The sequence below is a fragment of the Schistocerca cancellata genome, chromosome 9, assembly GCF_023864275.1.
Source record: "Schistocerca cancellata isolate TAMUIC-IGC-003103 chromosome 9, iqSchCanc2.1, whole genome shotgun sequence".
NCBI classification, from domain to species: Eukaryota; Metazoa; Arthropoda; class Insecta; order Orthoptera; family Acrididae; genus Schistocerca; species Schistocerca cancellata.
The window spans coordinates 416,842,537-416,867,090 of NC_064634.1; the positions used below are offsets into that span (position 1 = coordinate 416,842,537).

Below are 24,554 nucleotides of genomic sequence, written 5' to 3' on the forward strand. Positions count from 1 at the left end.
TTGCCGTGGCATACGGAGGTCCATCGCAGTCTTTAACACTGGTAGCATGCCGCGACAGCGTGGACGTGAACCGTATGTGCAGTTGACGGACTTTGAGCGAGGGCGTATAGTGGGCATGCGGGAGGCCGGGTGGACGTACCGCCGAATTGCTCAACACGTGGGGCGTGAGGTCTCCACAGTACATCGATTTTGTCGCCAGTGGTCGGCGGAAGGTGCACGTGCCCGTCGACCTGGGACCGGACCGCAGCGACACACGGATGCACGCCAAGACCGTAGGATCCTACGCAGTGCCGTAGGGGACCGCACCGCCACTTCCCAGCAAATTAGGGACACTGTTGCTCCTGGGGTATCGGCGAGGACCATTCGCAACCGTCTCCATGAAGCTGGGCTACGGTCCCGCACACCGTTAGGCCGTCTTCCGCTCACGCCCCAACATCGTGCAGCCCGCCTCCAGTTGTGACGCGACAGGCGTGAATGGAGGGACGAATGGAGACGTCTCGTCTTCAGCGATGAGAGTCGCTTCTGCCTTGGTGCCAATGATGGTCGTATGCGTGTTTGGCGCCGTGCAGGTGAGCGCCACACTCAGGACTGTATACGACCGAGGCACACAGGGCCAACACCCGGCATCATGGTGTGGGGAGCGATCTCCTACACTGGCCGTACACCACTGGTGATCGTCGAGGGGACACTGAATAGTGCACGGTACATCCAAACCGTCATCGAACCCATCGTTCTACCATTCCTAGACCGGCAAGGAAACTTGCTGTTCCAACAGGACAATGCACGTCCGCATGTATCCTGTGCCACCCAACGTGCTCTAGAAGGTGTAAGTCAACTACCCTGGCCAGCAAGATCTCCGGATCTGTCCCCCATTGAGCATGTTTGGGACTGGATGAAGCGTCGTCTCACGCGGTCTGCACGTCCAGCACGAACGCTGGTCCAACTGAGGCGCCAGGTGGAAATGGCATGGCAAGCCGTTCCACAGGACTACATCCAGCACCTCTACGATCGTCTCCATGGGAGAATAGCAGCCTGCATTGCTGCGAAAGGTGGATATACACTGTACTAGTGCCGACATTGTGCATGCTCTGTTGCCTGTGTCTATGTGCCTGTGGTTCTGTCAGTGTGATCATGTGATGTGTCTGACCCCAGGAATGTGTCAATAAAGTTTCCCCTTCCTGGGACAATGAATTCACGGTGTTCTTATTTCAATTTCCAGGAGTGTATTTACAGATTTTTACCATTCGATTGCATTGTCATTTATTGACATAGGAACATGCGGAAAACGAATTTATGTTTGTAGCTCACTGTGTGACAATTTGCACGACATATGTTTTTTCATTTATGACTCACCCTGTACTTAACGCAGTAGTACAACTTGTTTTCTTCTTAATTAAGGATGGACTATCTATTTTTTATTCAGTCTAAATTACGGTTTCTGTCTTATTCAAAAAACCATTTACATCTGCGGATTTTAGTTATCGACACTCGTTCTAGTTTACCATAATGTCAGGCTCAATATTGTCTGCTATCAATAGCACATTTCACAGAATCGATAGCTGAGAAGCACTGAAACGCTTTTTTATGTCCGCATCTCGATGCTTCGAAAGCATCGCTCTAAATCACACTGGCGACTGTGGCCTGAATCCACGCACACTTGATGTCGTATGGCACGCAAGGGAGAGTATAGTATTTAGATCTATATACGTATTCCGCAAACCACCAACAGTGCGTGACGGATTGTACCCCGTACCTCTACTACTAGTTTGCTCTCCTGTTCCATTCGCAAACAAAGCGAACGAAAAACGACTACCTATATGCATCCGAAGGAGCTCTAATTTCTCTTTTTTTGTCATCGTGGTTCTCACGCAAAATTTACGTTGGCGGAAGTACAATCGTTCGACAAGCAGCTTTAGATGTCGGTTCTCTAAATTTTCTCAATAGTGTTTCTCGAAAAGAACGCCGCTTTCCCTGTAGTACTCCCATGTGAGTTCGAGAAGCATCTTCGTAATACTTTGTTAGAACTTATCGGCAACAGATCTGGCAGCCCGCCACTGAACTGCTTCGATGTATTCTTTTCATCCTATATTGTGAAGGTCCAAACCACTCGGTCAGTACTCAAGAATAGGTCACACTGTTGTCGTATATGTGGTACCTTTACAGATGGAACAAACTTTCTTAACAATCTCCCAATAAACCGAAGTCTAACATTTTCCTCACCTACTACAATCCTCACGTGCTCGTTCTATTTCATATTGCTTTGCAACGTTACGCCCAGTGTATAGCAGACACTACTGATGCTTTATTCCAACATTAGGTGTTAGTTTTTCCTATTCATCTACTTTTTTCTACGTTTACAGCTAGCTGACATCCATCGCACAATCAGAAATTTTTATCTTTATCGTCCGCAGCTCGTGGTCGTGCGGTAGCGTTCTCGCTTCCAACGTCCGGGTTCCCGGGTTCGATTCCCGGCGGGATCAGGGATTTTCTCTGCTTCGTGATGACTGGGTGTCTTGTGATGTCCTTAGGTTAGTTAGGTTTAAGTAGTTCTAAGTTCTAGGGGACTGATGACCATAGATGTGGAGTCCCATAGTGTTCAGAGCCATTTGAACCATTTTATCTTTATCATCTGTATCCTGCTGCAGTTTCTCAACGACGTCACCTTCCCGTACGCCACAGCAACATGAGCAACCCACCGCAGATTGCTACTCACCCTATGCGCCAGAATATTCACGTATATACATAATAACTGTAGTCCTACCACACTTCCCTGGAGTATTTACAACGATAACATTGTCTCTGATGAACACCCGTCCAGTATAACGACAGGGCTGTGTTACTTAAGAAGTCTTAGAGCCAATCACATAACTGGTAGGATATTCTGTATGTTCATACCTTCGTTAATAGTCTGTAGTAGTGCACCGTGTCAAATGATTTTTGGAGATCTGGTAATATGGAATCTGCCTGTCGCCCTTCACCCATAGTTCCCAGGATATCATGTGAGAAAATGGGAAGCTCAGTTTCACGCAAGTGATGTTTTCCAAGCCGTGCATTTAGTGAGAAACTTTTATCTGCGGAGTCGGACTTATTTGCTCACCTACGCCATCAGACCAATGTAAAAAAGGATCGACAACTTCACTTTGACCAGCACGACTGGACAAAACGTCTTACAACTCCAAAGTCAACCATTAAAAGCCCCACAGCTATCTAGCTACTCTCAGAAATATTCCAAAATCCTACCACTAGTAGTTTACTATACGGCCATCTAGTTGGCTACTAGCAAAAAAAAAAAAGTTCAAATGTGTGTGAAATCTTATGGGACTTAACTGACAAGGTCATCAGTCCCTAAGCTTACACAATACATAACCTAAATTATCCTAAGGACAAACACACACACACACACGCCCATGCCCGAGGGAGGACTCGTACCTCCGCCGGGACCAGCCGCACAGGCTACTAGCAACTTTCGTCGATAATCTCCATGACAGCGTGACAGCAATACAGTAGGTAAAAGTCACATAAAAGCACCTTATTCCAATTTCGATGGGAAGGAAGCTCGTAAAGTCCATCTCATTCCCTAAACACCAACGTCCAGCCGGCTACTTGCCTCCACCACCTTAGCTCTCTACCTATTGAGCGTCTGTACTTTCGCCACATCCACATGATCACTCGTTAATTCACAATTAAGTGCCTGGCAGAGGGTTCATTGAATCATCTAATTATTTTCCAACATATCGAATTTTGAACAGCGTGAGGGAAAAACCAACAATTAAATATTTCCATGCGATATCTGATTTCTCTTATTTTATTGTGATAATTTCTCCCATGGCAGGTGGGAGCCAACAATATATTTTCGGATCCAGAGGAGGAAGTTGGTGACTGGAATTTCATTAAGAGATCCATTTTAATAACTGCCACCCCAGATCTCGAAGCGGTAACACTCGCCCACAAAGACCAGAATGACTCAACCCGAAATCAGCTGTCAGAATTTTGGGCTTCTCTTAAATTCGGCAAACCGCAAGGACTAACTCGGTTAATAACGAAGTATCCTCTCCTCCCGACTTCGGAAGTACGCTATGAAAGACTCACCTCCGCACACTGGACTCACGGCCTCAACACGCCGTATGTGCTGCCGGCCAAGTCTCGACTTTGCTAGATGCAAACCACTTCACTACGGTATTTAACGTGCAGACGATTCAGACAGTCTGATTCAGGAGCAGAACTTAGGCGTTTTCAGTGGCGTTTCCTGCTCTCCCTAATAGATATTCTGTAAGTTGCTGCTTTCTGGTTGGGCTTTCAGATCTTTTTCAACATCAGGCGTCGTAGAACACCGGCCCTCAATTCACATAGCTTTAAGCCAGCCATTTAGACTCCAGCTACAACCCATTTAGGAGGATTAGGGAAAGACCAGGCCATTACCCGCTCGCTGGAGAACATCTCCCCCCCCCCCCCTCTTAGCCCACCTGGCTAACAGCGATACTGGCTCTGGCGATAACCACCCGACGAGGACTCAGACGTGGGCAGGAAATGATGTGTTACAACACGAGAAGAAAATCTTGTTGGCACATTAATACTGTGTGTTGATCTGTGTGTCCAACTGTTAATTTTTCACAAGCAACGCTTTTACCATCCGTTCTATACACATACCTCTTACAACCCGAACTCACAACTCCAACTGTCTCGGTACCTCTTTCCTAGTTTCTAAATTTTTGTTCCTTTCTTTCATGGATCCTAGTCCAGAGAGACATGCCAGAGGATTTCTCTGAAAAATCACCGGGGAAGGCGATGAGATTCGGTCCAGCAGACAGTATTAATCTATCACACTCCACTGCACAGTGAAAAAATCATTCTAGAGCAAAAAAAAAAATTCAGTTGCACTATATTGTGAATCAATATCTTGTCGTTGGCATAAAATAGTGCCGATGATGTGTACTGCAATTGGGCTGGATCTGAGCGTTACTGACGACCATATATATTACTCCTCAAGTTAACTTCCCTTTTACTCAACACGTGCTGATCGTACGGGTATGAATGACGTATCGTCAGAAAGGTTTTCTAACAAGGTTCTGACATTTCATACAGATTTTGCGCTAAGACGCACTATTTGTGGAAAATTTTAAGGTAAAAGAGTCTTTTAAGTATCATAGGCAGAAAGATGTAACGGGTGATCAGCTTCATACCTATATTTTACGAAGCTACCTCATTCATCACCAATAAGAGATTCCCGTTTCATATTATCTAATTACAAATACAATTTTATTTTTTGAAGTATTTATTAATTGGATGATTTGCGTATCGCAATGTTACAAATAACAACCGTGACGGCTGCAGTAGTCCATTATCTCTGCCCGTCGTACAAGCTGATTTTTCCAAACGAGTATACTTTTTCAAACGACAAACATATTTTTCAGTGGCCACTGGAATTGTGATTTACTTATTGCTAATATTATTGACAGCAATATAATTGCCTATTAAAATTGTTTTTGCTATGACTATAAATGAGGGGCAGGGATAAACAAAAAAATGGTTCTAATGGCTCTGAGCACTATGGGACTCAACTGCTGAGGTCATTAGTCCCCTAGGACTTAGAACTAGTTAAACCTAACTAACCTAAGGACATCACACATATCCATGCCCGAGGCAGGATTCGAACCTGCGACCGTAGCGGTCTCGCGGTTCCACACTGCAGCGCCAGAACCGCGCGGCCACTTCGGCCGGCGACAGGGATAAACGCATCAGAGAGCAGGAGTGTGTTTATAAAATCCCGTCGTTGCTTGTGGACAATTGTTTGCAGCCTTTTCAAGTGTACCTAAATGAACTAACAATTTTTATCTCTAAAAATAAAATTAAAAATGAAAAGTACACGAAGGTTAGCCTTACGTCAAACATTGTTTAAAGCGAGGTATTGCAATGCTCTGTTTCGTTCAAAGTTATGTGCATGGAAATGTATATACAAGAATGTATCATAAATTCACCTTTTCGTTCGGCTCGGTTTTAAAGATGTTTCCACTACATTCCCACAACTGATTTTAACCCATCGACTACAGTTATTCCAAATATCGTCATTATGTGAAACTATACAAGTGCGAAAGCTTCGCACGAGTGCCCTTCTATTAAAATAATTTATACCCGACTTTGTAGAGAAGCAGCATCCAAAGTAGTCACGCCAGACCTAAACTCACACAAGCAACAGAACTGTTGCAAGTAGGTACGAGGAGAGTTCGTACTCATACAGCCCCGAAAAAGTCAAGTGCCGACCGTGAAAGTTGCTGATAGTTTTAGACCTTCCCTACAAGTTGACCCTTCAGTCTTCGACGTGACACGTTTATCTCAACCTTTTAAAACATGGCGAAGACCTAAGCTGAGAAATCTTTATTTTGGCTCGTGAGGAAACGTTCTGCTTAGAAAAAGCACCGCGTCATCGTTCTGCAAATGCCTCCATCGCAAATTTTTTCTGCACTCGATGAAAGAGGAAGAGAGCCAAGTCAGAAGAATACGGACCGAGGGGCTAAATTTCATAGACCAGAAAAGCAGCATCTTCCAATGTGGCCTGTACAGCATTAGAAAGGCTGTTGTCATGACGACAATACACTTTTGGGAAGTTTACCGCGACGCTTCGTCTCGATATCCACCCTTATCCTCGTCCGAAGACGTTAGCAGTTTCCTCCTGCGGCGGTGTGCCCCTTACAAGCAAATTCCGTTAGCAACAAGTTGTGAAAATCCCCCTCCCCCAGAAAAGTCAGTATCAACTTGCTCGATAGCGGATGGGCGTTCGTCTTTCTCAGTGATGGTCAAACCATATACGATTGACGTTCTTGCTCTGCTTCCTTATTTCGGGGTCATACCCAGCACTCAACATTGACGATTAGGCAGCTAAGAAAGTCGTATACATTGGTCTGACGCAGCAGGCATTTTCCTACTGCTTCGATTCCGTAGCTTTTGATGGGGATCCAGCTGGCGACGACCTCTGTCGCTGTCACTATGTCGTGCAACATGTTGAAAGGTAATCTATGATTTTCAGTTTTTCCAGTACCGCTTCGTTTGTGACACGTCCGTCTTAAGGCGTCGTGGCCTCCACTTCTCATGCGAATGTAGCTTCTTCACAGACGGCTTGCGTGCCACGTCGTTCTAATTCACGCACGTTAGTCTAACCACACTGGAAGCGTCCGTGCGGCCTAACCACCATATTGCACAATTATATGTCATAGCTGCACAGCTCCGTTAAATCAGCACTGTGTAGTAACAAAGCGATCCTATGCAGGCACGTCATGCGTTGGGACAAGTACATGTGGATTTGTGAGAGACTACTAACAAAGAAAGAAATCCTGAATAATTAAGGATCAATACCTCTTATATCAGATTCCGGCCACATGTTTAACCACCGACATTCTGATGACATCATTGTTGCGTTACCAACGTTTAGAGGTTCCCCAAACATTAAATGCAAATCAACTCCTTATTAAAACTTCAGATTCATTCCATACTGTATTCACAAACCAGACTTCGGATGCGATCGTTTTCGGAGACATTAGTTATTTTCTCAAGACGGTGGTAACCGTTTTATTGAGATAACCATTCAAAAGCGTGTTTCTCTTTGAGGAGGTGCAGTGATACAAAGAAGACCTGTTTTCGACGTTAGGAATAAAGATAGGATGTGAAAGGTCTGTGGACAGAGAACGTTGTCGTTTCTCTAATTCCCAGCTGTTGGTGCAAGGGCTATTTTAGGTCGGAAACTCACTGTAATGTGGTCTCTCTGAGGTCATAGAACCTCAGGGCGCCGCCGTCCCTGTCCCTGTTCACCAGCTTCTCTTCAGACAAGTGGTACCAGCCTCCGTTAGACTGCTGTATGATCTTGGCAATTGCAACCGTAAGTCACATTACTGCTTGCCTGTTCATTAACTGAGCAGATAGTTTTTCTCACGTAGGGTGTCACCGTTTGCTATCAACGTTCACATACGTCACACTACGACCGTGAGTCGACCCTTAGCCATGTGCTAAGTAGCCACGACAACCAACCGCTTTCTCTCCTCGATTGCTGTCTCATTGCCTCGGCTCTCTCTCACTATGATTCTCGCACGAATAAAATTCTCTTCAACACGTTAATAGTCCAGGTTTTGTTGAACTCCATTTAATAGTAATAAAGGATATTTGGCTATTATAGTTACAAACGAAAAGGGCCAATAGATAACAGTGAAACATGCAAATAACCCAAGACATAGGTTATGCACTGATACGACGTCTTATGACCGAGTGCATGAATACCTAATAACAGAGTCCCCGAGGATCCAAACTGTTTTTATATCCCTTTGGGGCTATTTGGCGAAGTTAGGTAAGAGGTCAGTTGGCGTAGCTATACCTAATAGATCAAATCGAACAAAGCCATCAACGAATCTGTCTCAATGACCTCCTGATCAATTTGAATATATTTAAAAGCATTTGTTTTAGTTAAGTACTACGGCCGTTAAATTTCTGTAAAGATGTCCAAACCGATGGCAAAGACATTCACTTGTCTACCATGGTCAGAAAGGAGAATACAGGAGATGGCCAGACGAGGAAGATTCAGTAAAGTAAAGGTGTCCGAAAATTGGACTCACTCGTTTAAATAAAACCTGGACCTAATTCTGTCTGCGTAACTGCAGGTAGCTATTTTTTCCTTGAAGAGTACATTGTTTCTTCTTACATTTCCGTTCATATTATTGTTAATATATCCAAGCAGAAGTTACTTTTGTTGGTGTATTCTTTCTTCGCAAGGAATTTATTATTTAAAGATTTGTTGTTTGAAAAGGAAGTTACCCCTAGTTTTGAAAAAAAAAAGTTTTCCTCGGAAACTTCTGTGGTTATGCCAACTAACCCTACATCTGAGGTTAGTTGGCATAGTTGCAGGCCTTTAGGAAAAGAATTTAAATATGTATTTAATAAATGAGTTCTACATGATTTGGATTGAAACAGTTAAGCTATCCGCTGCATTCAGCAGAATCACTCCAAGTATTGCACAAAAAATATAAAAATCAAATACCAAAAACTGTGTGAACTAGCTCCAGTAACTTAATGTTTTCGAGGTGATAACTAACTACCGCAACGTGTGTGCAGCCTCAGAGGGCGTGTCGATGTCGCTGCCGCCGCTGCTGGGGGCGGTGGCGGGGGCGGCGCTGTCGCTGCTAGCGGCGGCGCTACTGGTGGCGGTCCGCCTCCGCCGGTCGTCGAGACGCCGTGCCGCCGCCGCCCCCGACAAGCCGCCTCTGGCCGCCGCCGCCCCCAACGCCTCCGCACATGCCGCCTCCGGCACCACCGCCACCGCAGTTGCGGCTGGACATCCCGTCTCCGTCAAACCGCCGCCGACACACCCCACGCTCGACGAGAAAGACCCTGACGTCATCCCCGCCAAATTCGGCGACGTCAGAGGCGAGTACTTACTCCATTCATTTCTATGGTCTTTGTGGTATGCTGACGACCGCTTTTATTCTACTATTTACTTATCCAGACACGATTAGGGGTTACGTAAATTGAGAGTAGAGGAGGATGAAAGGAAGGAAAGTAACTGATAGTATCAGCTGCATATGAAATTTATGAGGAATCAGTGGCGACGAATGAAAATGTGTCGCACACTGGGACTCGACCCCGGGATCTCTTGGTTACTACGCAGTTGCCTTAACTACTGCGCCAGCTAGATACAGTGTTTATCGCAAATGCGTGGACTATCTCGGTACGATCCCCAGCTGATAGACATTCCACCTATCTCCACCTATCCACAGTCCCCATGCATGTCCTCCATCCTAGCTAATTTTAGATTCCCGCTGGTGGTCGAACGTAAATATGCATCTTCAATGAAGGTTGTGCCCATCGAGGTGAATCAGTTATGTGGTCTGTTCTTTATGTGGTGTCTGTTCTTTCTGACATGTCCGAAAGAGCAGACATTGCGCATTCATATAGAAGATCATGTATATTAACTCATGAGCATGTCCCCTTCCTGACTTCCAATCGCCGCCTGTTTAAGGAGAAAGTGACACAAGCCGCCGTTTTGACGATATAAGATTTCCGTAGGGGGAGTGCACAATTAGTAGCGGTCACTGGGGGTGCCAAGCTGACAGGGGCTCCAGGTGAGCACAAGTGCAGTATCTGTGGGTGGTACATACCACGCTAACTGAAACATGTGAGAGTATAAAAGAGGGGAGAGGACGGAAGGGGGACGCCAAATGATAAGTCGCTAATTTCTAAAAACGTTACGGTGTTGCAATGCTGTATTATTCTGATTACATTGCAAAGGTCCTTTGGACCTGCATGCTTGTCCAGACGAAGAGCTAGGCAAAACTGATTTCCACGTGTTTATCAAACACATGTCCTCTTGAAAATAATTTGAGGTAGGCACGGCGGCAACCACAGCCGTTATGAAACACATCAAATGAATTCGCAATTGCGAGTAAGGACTACCATCAGCTGTAGTCGTGCACGGATAGCCAAATGGTGAGGCGTATGACCGCTATATGCGCAAAATCTGGATTCGAGTCCCAGGCCGGCACAAATTTTCATCGTCGTCATTCCATTCTACAGTAAATGGTAGTCCTTATTCGCAACTGTGAATTCATTTGATCAATTTATTAAAATGTCCTCGAACCTGTCCTGCCCCGTCTTCCCCGCCGCCCACTTGCATTTAAGCAGGCATTCTATATAATCTAGATTACATTCATTTCGATGTATGTGTTTTAAGAGCCCTCACACCAGTAGTAGCTACATCAATGTGCTGATATATGGGATGTAACAATACGGTGTGACATATCTTTCAAGGAACATTCCTCACACATAGAAAAATAAAGTATGTTGTATGGACATGGGTTAGGAAACGTTTTATTTCCACGTCACTCCTTATTTTCTGCTTCTCTTCATAACCACATTAATCATGGGAAATACAAAGAAATAGAGCATGCCACGGTTACAAGAAGAGTCGTCTTACATTAAATATTTCTCTTTCAACGTTTGACGCCCAGGGACATGAGGAAAGAAAGAAAGCAAGCAAGATTAAGAATTTAACGTTCAATCGACAATGATGTCATTGGAGATGAACCACGATCTTAGATTTCGAAACGATGGGGAATGAATGCGGTCACGTTCTTTTTCTTTCTAAGGAACCTGGAGGAATTTAGGGAAATAGCGGAAAATCTAAATCTGGATGGTCACACCAGAACTTGAACTGTAGTACTCTCCATTCCCTGGGCTCTACATCGTATCTAATCCCACGAGCCTTTTATATGTGGGGGCATTTGAAAGACCTTGTGTGCGGTATTGAGGTTTGCAACCGGAGTGTATAATCGCTCGAATTTCTCGGTGCATGTACTTTCGCGTTAGTCCGCCAGCTGTCAACACATTTTCTTTGGCTGCGGGTAGCAACTGCACTCGACTTCCATGACGCTCGTTTGAGCATCTGAAGGCGGAACAGCACGACCGTCTACTACAGTTAGCCGAGTGCCTCTCACTTGTCCACTCGATGACCATGATGCGTGAAAGTGAGATATGAGGGAGAGTGCGTAAGCGAAAATTTATACGAAAGACTATATTATGACGGTGGTAGCAAAAATCTTTGAATGACAGGTTTTCGTTATTGACTAATACAGATGTCGGCTACAAGTACTGTGACAACTGCTCCGCTCTGTTATCTTGTAGCCCGCCCTACTGGTTTCATAGTTCTGAAGGTACATGTTTACAGATCACGAAAATGTGTAAGTTATGTAGCATTACCAATTTAAGTGACAACTACGGCAATAAAAAGAAACTGCTTAGAAGTGTGTGCCAGAGGTCTTCTTCCATTTACATTAATATTAGGTATAGGATTGCGTGCGTTACGTCAGGAGGTTGTAACCGCAGGTTCAGAAGTGAGTCATGAAGAAGTCCCTAACGACTTGCCTGATCCTACGACAGTCGCACGAAGCAAAAGACACGCCGATGAAATACGAGCGAGTAAGATGTCCAGCATTATTCCGGCCATAGACGCGAGTGCAAGTGGGTGTTCACCTTGACATGACCAAAGTATGGCATACCTCCTAATATCGAGTCACGCCTTCTTTTTCCCGACGTAGTGCAGCAACTCGACGTGGAATCGACTCAAGAACGTGTTGGGAGTTCTCTTCAGAAATATTGAACCATGCTGCCTCTATAGCCGTTCATAATTGCGAAAGTGTTGCCGGTGCAACACTCTGTGCGTCAGCTGACCTTGTTTTGGTCCAAACTGCCACCTCTCAAAATAGGGAAAGCGAAGAGCTCGCTGTAGAAGAGCTTTAGCTTCACAGAATCGAAGATGAACAACTGTTCATAGCTCTTAAGGTATGCATGTGTACCAGACATTTTTGCTTCGAATGATCATTCCTGTCACGTCCCTGAATGTTGAAGATTCCTTCTGGGACATGCAGTGTAAAATCAGACCGAATTTTCAGTACTACCAAAACGGGTACAGGAACACAAAACGTCTGCACGCGTGAACCACTGCAGCCTAGTACAATTAGTTAATTGGCTGCGGCCCACACTACAATTGGATGAGGTATCCAGTGACAATTTACTTGATGTAGCAGACTCGAAAATCTTTGTATCACGTATCCGTAATTAAAAAAGAAAGAAGCTATGTCGGTGAAACACCAAGTTAGTGTTCGTCAAATCTGTACTAATAACGTCTTCCAGTTTCGTCGATTACGCCAAGTACGAGTCTTAAGCCGGTCGAGTCGACATAGGACGCCGATCGTGCTATGTCGTTGCTCCTCGTGTTTTCGCCTCCTGATCCGCTCAGCTGTCAGCCATCAGATTCTCTTCTCGTTGTAGACCGCTCTCCCCAAATTGTACATCCGACGAGTTCCTTCCTTTTTTTCAATATCTCTGAGCTTTCACATTTACTTTGTTGCTCTGAGTGTGTGACTTTAAATCTGTATGCTAACTATTTTGTTTGTAGATCTTCATGTATTTCTGTACTCCACAAACGATAGTAAATATGTGGCAGAGGGTACATTCCATATTAGTGTCACTTGCTCCCTTTCATGTTCCAGTGGCTCACGATTCGCAGAAAGAAAGACTTGTGAAGCCCCCCCTGAGGGGTCTGATCTCTAATTTTACCTTCATGGTCTTTCGGCGAGATATATGTAGGAGGAAGCATTATATTGGTTAACTCTTCCAGGACTGAACACTCTCTGAACTTTACCAGTAAGCTACAAAGTGATGCAAAACGCCTCTCCTGTAGCGTCCGCCATTTTCCGAGCATCTCCGTGATGCTTTCGCACTTGCTAAATGAACCCGTAGCTGTAGTATCTAATCTATGAACTGACATGCTGTTATGAAAAATGGGTATGTTATTAAGTACCTTAATTACTTCTTCTGCCTCTTCATATTTTTAAAGGAAACCCAGAAGATTATATATGCTCTACACGATTATAAACCTAAACTACAGAACGTAATATCGTAGTACATTCAAATTTTTTGTTCTCCTTTATTAGATATATTATTTATGACAAATTTTATTACCTAATGAGCATATCTGGGAATGAATAATATTTCCAATTCGTTGAACAGGACATTACAGCACATTCTTGTATATGGACAAAAGAATCTTGCCTGGAAAATGCAGAGTTGTTGAAATTATGGACACCATTTCAGCTGGCTATATGTCTTGAATGTGTGTTGTATTTTAATTCTGTAAATTACATTTGATTGTACATGCATGGAAATTTGTAGATGTTCTATATGATCCCTTCGGCTACACAGATAAAATATAGACGTTAGCTTAATTTATCTCGCACTCGATGACGAATGGCTCGCATCACTGAGTGAGTTCACTGCAGCTGTCTTTCATTTTCGTAGGTCACTGAAATATGTGGGAAAATGTGGTATGTAAACGGTGTATTTTACGTACGCTAAAGAGGAATAATCTCAGGATTTGGGATCAGGATACCTCGCCAGATAGAAGAAAATTGTTAAGTCTTCATTCTCTATGCGACTTATCCGTCGTTTAAGTAGCGATTCATTCAGGAAATATCGAAAATTCAAATGCCAAAGGGGTGGAGCTTCGTTCTGTTCGAAAATGTAGTATCTTGAATCTTCATTCTTTTGAGGAACAAATCAGTTTTGAAGTATTCTGAGATATGTTACTTCAGTAACAGTAAAACAGTAATGCCGTAAAGAAAAGGGTATATAAACCGTTGTCAACGATATTGTCGTAACTGTGTTACAGGAGTATTTTGTAGCCCCCATATCCGAACCTAGTGCCTATTGACCTTCCCATTTAGATGAAATCTAGGTTCATCACTAAAAATTACACCAGATTTAAATAATTCATCTTCTTCCATGATTCGGAGCATACGGTAACAAAATTATATGTGCATGACAATTGTTTGCCGTAGTCCATATTCCTACTCGCTCTGGAGGTTGATTTCATTGGGCTACGTTCAAAGCTCAACCGAATGCTCTCCGCGTACTTCTCCGATACATTCGGTTAGCCTAGGCGGTTACCGTCACACAGAGGGCTATTTTTGTCAAAGTCTTGTCGAAGGTTCAACGTTAAACGTACGTCAAAATGCACACTCCACAGCAGTCGCAGACAAGCTGAAGTGCTATTGCATAGTAGCCATCTCGCTTACAACTGACCTGATATGCGCTCCAGGCAGTGCGATATCGGAACAATGTAGCGGTAGCATTTGAAACTTTACATCATTCTCTTTCAAATATACCTGACGGAATTAAAATACAATGTGTAGTATAGGAAACATGATAGCCGGTGTGGTCGATCGGTTCTAGGCGCTACAGTCAACCGCGCTACCGCTACGGTCACAGGTTCAAATCCTGCCTCGGCCATGGGTGTGTGTGATGTCCTTAGGTTAGTTAGGTTTCAGTAGAATGAGATTTTCACTCTGCAGCGGAGTGTGCGCTTATATGAAACTTCCTGGCAGAATGAAACTGTGTGCCGGACCGAGACTCAAACTCGGGACTTTTTGACTTTCGCGGGCACGTGCTCTACCAACTGAGCTACCCAAGCACGACTCTCGCCCCGTCCTCACAGCTTTACATCTGCCAGTACCTCGTCTCCTACCTTCCAAACTTTACAGAAGCTCTCCTGCGAACCTTGGTAGAGCACTTGACCGCGAAAGGCAAAGGTCCCAAGTTCGAGTCTCGGCCCGGCACACAGTTTTATGTTTCAGTAGTTCTAAGTTCTAGGGGAATCATGACCTCAGAAGTTAAGTGCCATAATGCTCAGAGCCTTTTGAACCAGTTTTTGTAGGAAACATAGCCAACTAAAAGTGTCCATCTTTTTGAATCACGCTGTGTTTCATTCATCTTAAGGTAGGCAAACCAGCTTAAATTATCTGCCCCAGTTGTGGATGATGTAAGTGTGGTTACCTATCTCAAGGTGCGCAAAATATTTTCTCAGACCAGTTTCATTTTGTCCACTCCGCATAGACATTCGTATTACACGCTTATGGGCCAGAAAGAGTGTTCGTGTAGCGCTGAATTTCGCTATACATCGTGAGAAACCGAAGGGTGGCGAGAAGTAAGGAGTGAGTGTTTCGTGTTGTCAGACTGCACGGCGGGCAGCGACCAGCTGGTGGTGCGTCGCGTCTCGCCGCCCGCGCGCCCCACGCCGCCGTCCAGCGGGTCTCCAGCGCCGGGTCAGCCGCTCTGGCCGCAGCCGCGCACCTCCTCGCCCCTGGTACGTAACGCTGCTTCTGTCCAGCACCTCACTGGAATCACGGCCATCTCCGGTGCAAGGCCGCATTTACGCACGCTCAAGTTAGGCTGCATCGCAGAAACTAACGCTACAAACCGGTCTGCAGCAGAGCACTGCATTCAAGGGGTGAAGCCACATGAACAGCACCTGTTCCCCGTTAGTCGCTTTGCATGCGGTAAGAACGAAAGCTGCCGGCAGTTTCCTCATCCGCCATAACGCAGGTGCGCTCTCGCTGCGCGTGGGGCTATAAGAGTTACATACTCCTACTGGAGGCAGTACTGGAGAAAGCTAGAAGAAAAGTTCATATAACTGTAAGTCCAGGCACCAGTGCTATTGAGATAGTAGCCTGGAAGAGGTTTCACTCATTTATGCGTTCTATACTGAACGTCATTCTCCTTACCCCTCTCTGTCCCCACTTCATCCTCCCTCTGCCTGACACCTCATCCCCCCACCTCTGTCTCCTCCTCCAAATTCTCAATGTCTCTCCATCTCCTCCTCCTCCACCCTTTGTCCATTTCCTCCAACCCCCTCTCTTACCATACTTTCCTCTCTCTCCCCATATCCTCCTTCCCCTTCTCCTTCCCATTTTCACCTCCCCCTCTTCCTTGCCATTACCCCACCACCTCTCTAAATCTTCCACCTGCAACATGCATCCCTCATCTCCTCCCTTCCTGCCCGTTTCCTCCTCCTCCTCACTCTGTCCATCTCCTTCTATATCCATCTCAACCTGTCCATATCTATGTCACCAGTTCAGTAAAGCCGATACTACTTACACAACACACCTGTCATGCAGGGCAGTCTAAACATCAGGGACTTGATAATCATTTATTTGTATCTGGCACAGAGGCCATCATGCAAAGGAGGTTGATACTACTCCAACAGAACAGGCCTGTCATGCTGATTATCCTATGGGTCTGGGGCCCAGAGAAACCATTTCATTCTCCTGACTACAGGCTACCCTGCAAAGCAGGTTGATTTTGTTCTCACACAACATGCCTGTCATAGAAAAAACATATTTCTCCCTCTCTCTCTACTCCTATTGGAGCCAGGAGTCGAGTTCTGATGCTCGTGAGGCACGCTGTTCCTGTGCTAAATTGGACTGAAATCTACTGATGTGTTCCAGAGAAGATACCAGGCTCACATACACACACGCACACACACACACACACACACACACACACACACACACACACACATATATATATATATATATATATATATATATATATATATATATATATAAAATCAGTCTTATAAAAGGTGAGCCATTTTCCTCGTGATGGGCAACATGTATTACAGCAGCATAGTGAATTACTACAACTCACACATCATGTAGTCAGATGCACTTCTTTGTGTAGTCATGGAAGTAAAGCCACAGGATCGCTTCAGTATCAATGTATGGGCAGGAATTGTAGCTGACAGAGTAATAGAGCTATACACTAGCAAGCAGTCAATGTTGGCTGTGAATCATTGATCGCTGTGTGATGATTTATCCATATTGTTGCAGAATGTTACCCTTGCAGAAAGTCGGCACTACTCCACTTTGTTTGGATCGTGTGGCAGAACTTCACAGCAACGTTTTTTATATGACAGCCTGGTCAAGAAGGCCCGGTTCACTGGGCCTAAATGCTTTACATTGCCGGCTATTGAGACATTTAAACCCATCGTTATATGTCCAATGATATGAAGATACTATGACATGAGCCGCCAGATAAAAGAAAGCCTGAAGTGCTTGCAAGGGTGCTCCACGGTAGGTTCTGGTGAGATATAATAATTTCTTAAGGAAAAAAAAGATGTGTATGATGTGCCGTTTCTGAGTTAATTAGCATTGTATTTAACCAATCAAGTCATTGTGCACCCAACTTCAAGTGGTACGGCAGAGAGGGTGTCGTCAAACGTGTTCTTCTTTTGGTTCCTTAGAACAGCCTGATTGGTTAACTTCAGTAAATTGATTACGAAACACGATTTTTTAAACAGTTTTATCCCAGCTCAATCTACCCTGCCACACGCTCAGAACTTTTGAAACTTCTTCTGACCAACCTGTATAATTGTTCATAGCTATCACTGATGCATGAAATAACCTCAACAGTGATTGCTACGGAAAAATGGAGGAGATACCATTTTTATCGACACACCTGGAAAGATTTTGGTTCCCGTGGCTTGCCTTGTAGGCGATTGAATCTTTCAATGTTTTTGCAATGGTCGCATTGAATCTTGACTGGTTAAAATGAAACTTTTAAGTTCTAGTCTTTTGTAACTGAACGCACAGAAAGTAAATGTACACGTAAAAACCACTAAGATCTGATGTGACCATGCAGTGACGAATTTATCATCTCTATTTCATTGCACAATCTCGTTGATGGGCTACAGACACCACACAGATCCTCTTTGAAGGAAAGGGAAATGTAGTATATCTAATAAGAATTAACTTGCACTGAGAAACCTTATCATTTATCACTGAATTTAATCATCAGATGCAATATGGCCGACATTTACCATCTTACGCTACTTTTAACCTTTACGTATCAATATGGGGAATCCGTATCGATTAGCAACAGCAGAAATGTAATTCTATTCCGACAGACATTAGTGGAGCAATGAAAGTTGGCACTCGTTGAACTCACTAGCGTGAGCTTTGACTAAGCATGCGACTAATCAAATGGTGGCGGGCTGCGACAACATGTCGTCCTATACCATGTTTTTTAATCAGCACTGTTCCTAGAATACTGGAAATTAATTATTCGTATCGCTAGCTAAGCATGATAACCTAAAGGAGTGTGCTCAGGTGATTGGGTGTCACTTGCGTGATGTGTCTGTACGAGAGTTTTACACTCTCCTAAACATCCCTAGGTCCACCGTTCCCGATCTGATAGTGAAGTGGAAACGTGAAGGGACACGTACAACACAAAAGTGTATAGGCCGACCTCGTCTGATGACTGACACAGCCCGCCGACAGTTGAAAAGGGTGGTAATGTGTAATAGGCAGACATCTATCCAGACCATCACACAGGAATTCCAAACTGCATTAGGATCCACTGCAAGTGCTATGACATTTAGGCTGGAGGTGAGAAAACTTGGATTTCATGCTCATAAACCACACATGACGCTGGTAAATGCCAAACGGCGCCTCGCTTGGTGTAAGGAGCGTAAACATTGGACGATCTAACAGTGGAAAAAAGTTGTGTGGAGTCATGGATGACGGTACACAATGTGGCGATCCGATAGCGGGGTGTGGGTATGGCGAATGCCCGGTGAGCGTCATCTACCAGCGTGTATAGTGCCAACACTAAAATTTAGAGGTGGTGGTGTTGTGGTGTCGTCGTGTTTTTCATGGAGGGGGTTTGCACCCATTGTTATTTTGCGTGGCACTATCACAGCCAGGCGTACATTGATGTTTTAAGCACCTTCTTGCATCTCGCTGTTGAAGAGCAGTTCGGGGATGGTGATTGCATCTTTCAACACGATCGAGCTCTTCATAATGCACGTCCTGTGGCGGAATGTTTATACGACAATAACATCCCTGTAATGGACATGTCTGCACAGAGTCCTGACCTGAATCCGACAGAACCCTTTTGGGATGTTTTGGAACGCCGACTTCGTGCCAGGCCTCACCGACCGATATCGATACCTCTCCTCAGTGCAGCACTCCGTGAAGAATGGGCAGCCATTCCCCAAGAAATGTTCCAGCATCTGATTCAACATATGCTTCCGAGAGTGGAAGCTGTCATCAAGGCTAAAGGTGGGCCAATACCATACTGAATACCATACTGAATATCAGCGTTACCGATGGAGGGCACCACGAACTTGTAAGTCTTTTTCATCTGGGTGTCCGGATACTTTTGATTATATAGTGTAGAAAGAAAGGAAGTTTCTGGCTCTGTCTTGTAGCTAAGTCACGATGCCCCTTGTTCATTGAGGTGGACACCCATGGGCTTGAGAATGAGGCTGCTGATCTCCACAGCAGAGTAAGAAAGTAAAATAAAACAAAATGGCCAACAGAATTCCTTTCCCATGCGTCAGCATGTGACAGAAAATATATATATTTAAATAGTAGTATTAAATGAGCTCATAATAAATTTGGGCAACAGGAAATTATGAATGCGGTATTGATCGAGAAGATACTGTAGCATGACTTCGTTCGCCGTATCTGAATGCCTTGAATTTTTGGCTGTGGGGAATTCAAAGACACCGTTCTAGAGTAAACGCATTGACAGTGTACAGACGTTACAAGAATAGGAACGTGTGACCATTGCACGCGACGCATTTCGAATGCGCCCAAGTTTATTTGAAAGAGTGTGTGATTCACTGCGAAAGAAGGTTGAAGGATTTAACGGGAAGGTTGGCAAACGTATGCAGCGTTGCCTATGTAACAAACAAACTTGAATGAGAGATCAGATTGGCTCATACTTTAACAGGCGTTAGTTTCCGGACATGCTTTTTTTTCTAGTTTTGACCAATATTAACTCTTGTAGGAATACGTGGTTTTTAAAATTACTCTGTACAGATGTGTATCAACTGGACGTTTCATACCCTTAAGATATTTATCAGATGTTTACATTTTGATTGCTTGTCGTAATTATTTCATAAAATAACTTTATTCCACATCAAGACGGTTCTATAAAATTTCAGGCGAAACTACGCGGTTTCTCGGTTGTCGAAAAGTAGCTCTCAAACTATTACGCTGCTCCTTACATATTTGGTTACAGTTCTCGTAATTAACACCATGTTCTTCAATAGTATAAAAAATTGAAGATATGAGAGACTTTACCATATTGGTAAATATTCGTCAGTCGTTTTGTATGTCTTACGAATTAAATGAGCGTCATATCAGATTCTGATTGCACTGTACGTCATTCACAGTCTCAAAGGGGGAACGTACCATCCAGTATCTTCAGCATTGGCGAAGTATTTTGTTGTTGAGATTAACATCATAAACGAAGTACTTATATCACTGTTTTATATGTAAAGGACGATAAAGTTTTGGTTTGAGGATATATAAGCACTGACATGTAGGAAAGGGATTAGTAGGGCATTAGTATCTTTCACAACGTCAATTGTGGCGACGTTATTACCAAGTGCACCCAAACAGAACCAACGTGATGTTATTATATTTTTAGCTGCAGGCAGAAATCCATCAAACAACGAAGAATATGTATGGGGCAGCATGTCTGTTGGAAACAAGCCTTGCGGAATGTTGAGCCATGTTCCATACATATCGCGATTCGAGACAGGACGCACGTCTATCTGGATGGCCGACATCAACTGGGAGACAGAAGTGGGAGACAGTGAAGCAACCACTCTATAGCCATGATATCTTCCTTTCCGATCATCACGCTTTCGGCCCCTTAGAAAAGGCCTTGGAAAGTCGATGATAATTGTAGGAAGAGGGCGTGCAGCAGGCAGTGACGGACTTCTCCACGTAGCAGGACACGGGATTTTACCAAACGGGTATCTTCAACCTGGTCCATCGTGGGACGATTGCCTGAATGTTCTTGGCTATTTTGCCTGATTGACATATCGATTCTGGTTTGAATGACCTTAGAACCGAAATTTTATGATAGCCCCTTGTACGAGTATTCGTATGCTTAAGTGTATTTATATTTTTCTGTTTCTGCCTTCATCCTTATATGCATATATGCACATAGGATACATACATGTCACAGAAACTTTCTTGCTGCTGAGACTTGCTTGTATTTGCTGCTTGGACTATATGAATACGTTTTATGCAGAGAATGACACAGTCTCTGGTTCAGGGATCTGAAAACCGCGTAGAAGGACGCGTTCTGATCACAGGAGTTCTGTGAAGCCTGTTTCCATAAGGAAATATTTTTAACGTTGGTTATTAACTCGATAGCTCACAAAAAAGAGGTAATGGAGTTTTCATCGGCCAATTCTCTGAACATTTTGCAGGTCACGCTTCCCTATTTTAGTGTATAGTTTTTTGACAAAGTAAAAATAAATTATACTCTTATGACATTTTCTTGGAAATGCAATGTAGTGATCTCGAAAACAAAGGATATCAACTGAGGAGGCATGCTGTTGGTCAGCGCACACCTTGCTAGAAATGCCAAATGTCGATCGTGTGATCTACTTTGCAGATGACGTCACCGACGGAGCAGGCGACGTCCTCGGCCAGCTCGGAGAGCGGCGGCGCCCCGCGGCCCCGGGACCTGCGCCTCAGCAGGCACTCGCCGCCCCCGCAGCCCACCACCCCCGCGCCGGACCTCGAGCTCAACGGTCACGCCATCAAGGAGCGCCTCATGACGTCACGAATCCCTGAGAGTTGCGTATGATGGGACGGCGCCGGCGGCCGCGCGCCGCTGGTCCGCAGGATGATGGCCGCAGACGCCACCGGCCACTACCTGGCCACGGATGTCTAACAGTCTGCGAGGTGCTGACTGCAGACATCACTGGACGCTGCCTGGCTATAAATCCTGGAAGTCCAGTCTGCAGCCGCTGAGCTGCAGGGAATTGGCTGCTGGCGCCATTGGTTACTAGCTGCTCATGGATGTCTAACTGAGTCGTGTGGGGCTGACTTCGGACACCAATGATGGCTGCTTGGCTGCAGGAGTCCAGTCAGTCCTCACTAAACTCCAGGCTGTCGACTGCTGACGCCTAAAGGTGACTGTCTATCTGGTCTTTATGGTGGTGGAATCAAACATCATTGGAAACTGTCTGGTTATGTTAGTACACAACGACGTTGGCAGAAGATGTCAGTGGTTACTAGACACGTATATTTACCCTGTCTGTGTGCAGCTGGTTTCAGAGACGTCTGGATACTATATAATCACGGAAGTGCAACCTGAAGTTGTTGAAGAGAGTATGGCTACAGGTACCATATGCGACCACTGGACCCAGCAGTGCCCTCTGCAGACGCTGTCATCAGCCGTCCTCGAACGCCTAGTATGTCGTCATGTCGTCTGAAAGATTATTACTGTGGACAGCCAAAGACTGAGTTATATGGGACCCAGAGAAAATCTGCCCCTGACGATGTACGTCGTATATGCGCAGAAGCATTTATCATCCACGGACATAGCCAGTTGGAGCAAGGTTTCCATATTGGTTGCAATGGAGAAGTCGGAACTGTCTGAGTGATTATAGCTATTAACGTCTCATATACATTAGGAGGATTTGTATTCTGACATGCTTCAACCGAAATATCGTATTACGTGCTGGTGTCGTCCTATGTTATGAAGCATGAAAGGCACTACAAGAAAGCGACTACGGCTGATCTTCGAGTTGCCAGAAATGTTTTAATGCAATTCCGTAAAGTAACTATTAAAAGTGAAAGACTACTTGTCGTTAGAACACGGCAAGCATCAAGATTTAATAAGCCCGTCGTTTCTTGTAACTTCATCCTGAACGTACCGACTGTGTTGCCATGATCTGTAGTTAGTGAGCGATTCCTCACGAAGTAGGCACCACCATGGGCCATTACAGAACATGTACTACTCACTGGCAGTGACTGTACCAGATGTGTATCACTCGGTGCACCAGATATGGCTTGACGTCATTTTCAACGGATTTTGTAGAAGCTAATAGGGCGCCCTTTGATTCTTTTTTGTCTCAACATTTGCGCTAAAGCTATTGTTTGAATTACTCTACTCTTCTCACATTTATCAACACGAGAGTGTTTCCCTGAGCCTATTGGTTTTTTATCGTCAGACCGATAATGCTGGCCTTTTTCACTACTTTCTCCTAACAAGAAACTGAAGAGAGCATTATGTTACGTTAATTTCATAAAATAGCCTACAGATCGTGCTAAAATACAAGAAATTCGTTTATGTTATGTGCTTTGTAGTGATAAGAAATGTTTTCCAGTTGTGAAGAAAGGAAGTCTAAATCATATTCAACATTCGTAAAATTTGAAAGTGAAAAATTTAATGTTTTTGTGTGCAGCGCCATAGTACACATTTTTTATTTATACGTTATCATGCAGTTTTCTTTCCTTTCATTGTGCTCAGGCATTGAAACTTGTGGTGTATTACTGACTATAATTACTGGCGGAACTATGGTTAAATTTGTCTATACAGGGTGTTTTTAAACAAATGAACAGTGAGAAAGTTTTCGGGGAAATAAGCAGCTCTTCTAGGTGTGGATCAAGTTGTCGTTAGTTAAATGAAATTATTGTTTTGACGACCTTCAGACGACACTTTTCAAACAGTGAAACGCTGATATCCTATAACCTTAATTCTGAAGAAAGCTGACTGTCCATACTGTAATAAATAAAAAGTACCGAAGTAGCTACCTGGCGTTTATCATTAAATTGGTGCTGTGTATCGAACGATCAAATAACGATGCTGTAACGGAGGGAATAAAGATAAAGGCGTATGTGAGTTCAAATATGAGTGCAAATTACGAGATCAAAACTATATCATTGTATTCTTTGTGTGTGATACTCGGACATTTAACTTATACGTTTCCTGTCGTGCTGTCGATTCATTTATAGTCTGAACTGTGCGCGTGACGAATGATTTGGCAGATAAAAGAAGACGCAGGGAATCGATGATCTCATAGCAACGAACAACAAGACTCTTAATTGGTGAGACTCTATTGATGTTTTATGTGTGTAGTGTTTTATACGTATAATAAAAGACTTGCGCGGCGTTTCCGTAAAAAGAATGTTTTATGTGTTATCACTGTATGAAATGTTCGACAAATGTATATATTATTGACTAATGAAATCGTTAAAACTGATGTGGACAATTTTTGTGTCTAGTTCAGAACTCAAACAATATAAACTTGTGATTCTGATCGAAAATGTGTTTTCCTAATGTATACCCATTACCCAATGTTATGATCCTGACCGGTGTATCAATTTTCTTGGAATGTTCTGTGTAGAAATTACGTGCAAGGTTGAATG

At 44.1% G+C, this 24,554-nt stretch overlaps 1 protein-coding gene across 1 annotated transcript in view; it reads left to right on the plus strand.

Annotated features, from left to right (window-relative positions):
* LOC126101459 (hemicentin-2-like) overlaps positions 1-22,301 on the plus strand; it is a 496,135-nt gene extending 473,834 nt beyond the window's left edge. The window contains exons 11-13 of the mRNA XM_049912112.1: positions 9,091-9,207; positions 15,543-15,673; positions 21,790-22,301. Coding sequence (XP_049768069.1) covers positions 9,091-9,207; positions 15,543-15,673; positions 21,790-21,984 — 443 coding nt within the window. The 3' untranslated portion in view covers positions 21,985-22,301. The remainder of the gene's footprint in view (positions 1-9,090; positions 9,208-15,542; positions 15,674-21,789) is intronic.
* Positions 22,302-24,554: the final 2,253 nt, after the last annotated feature.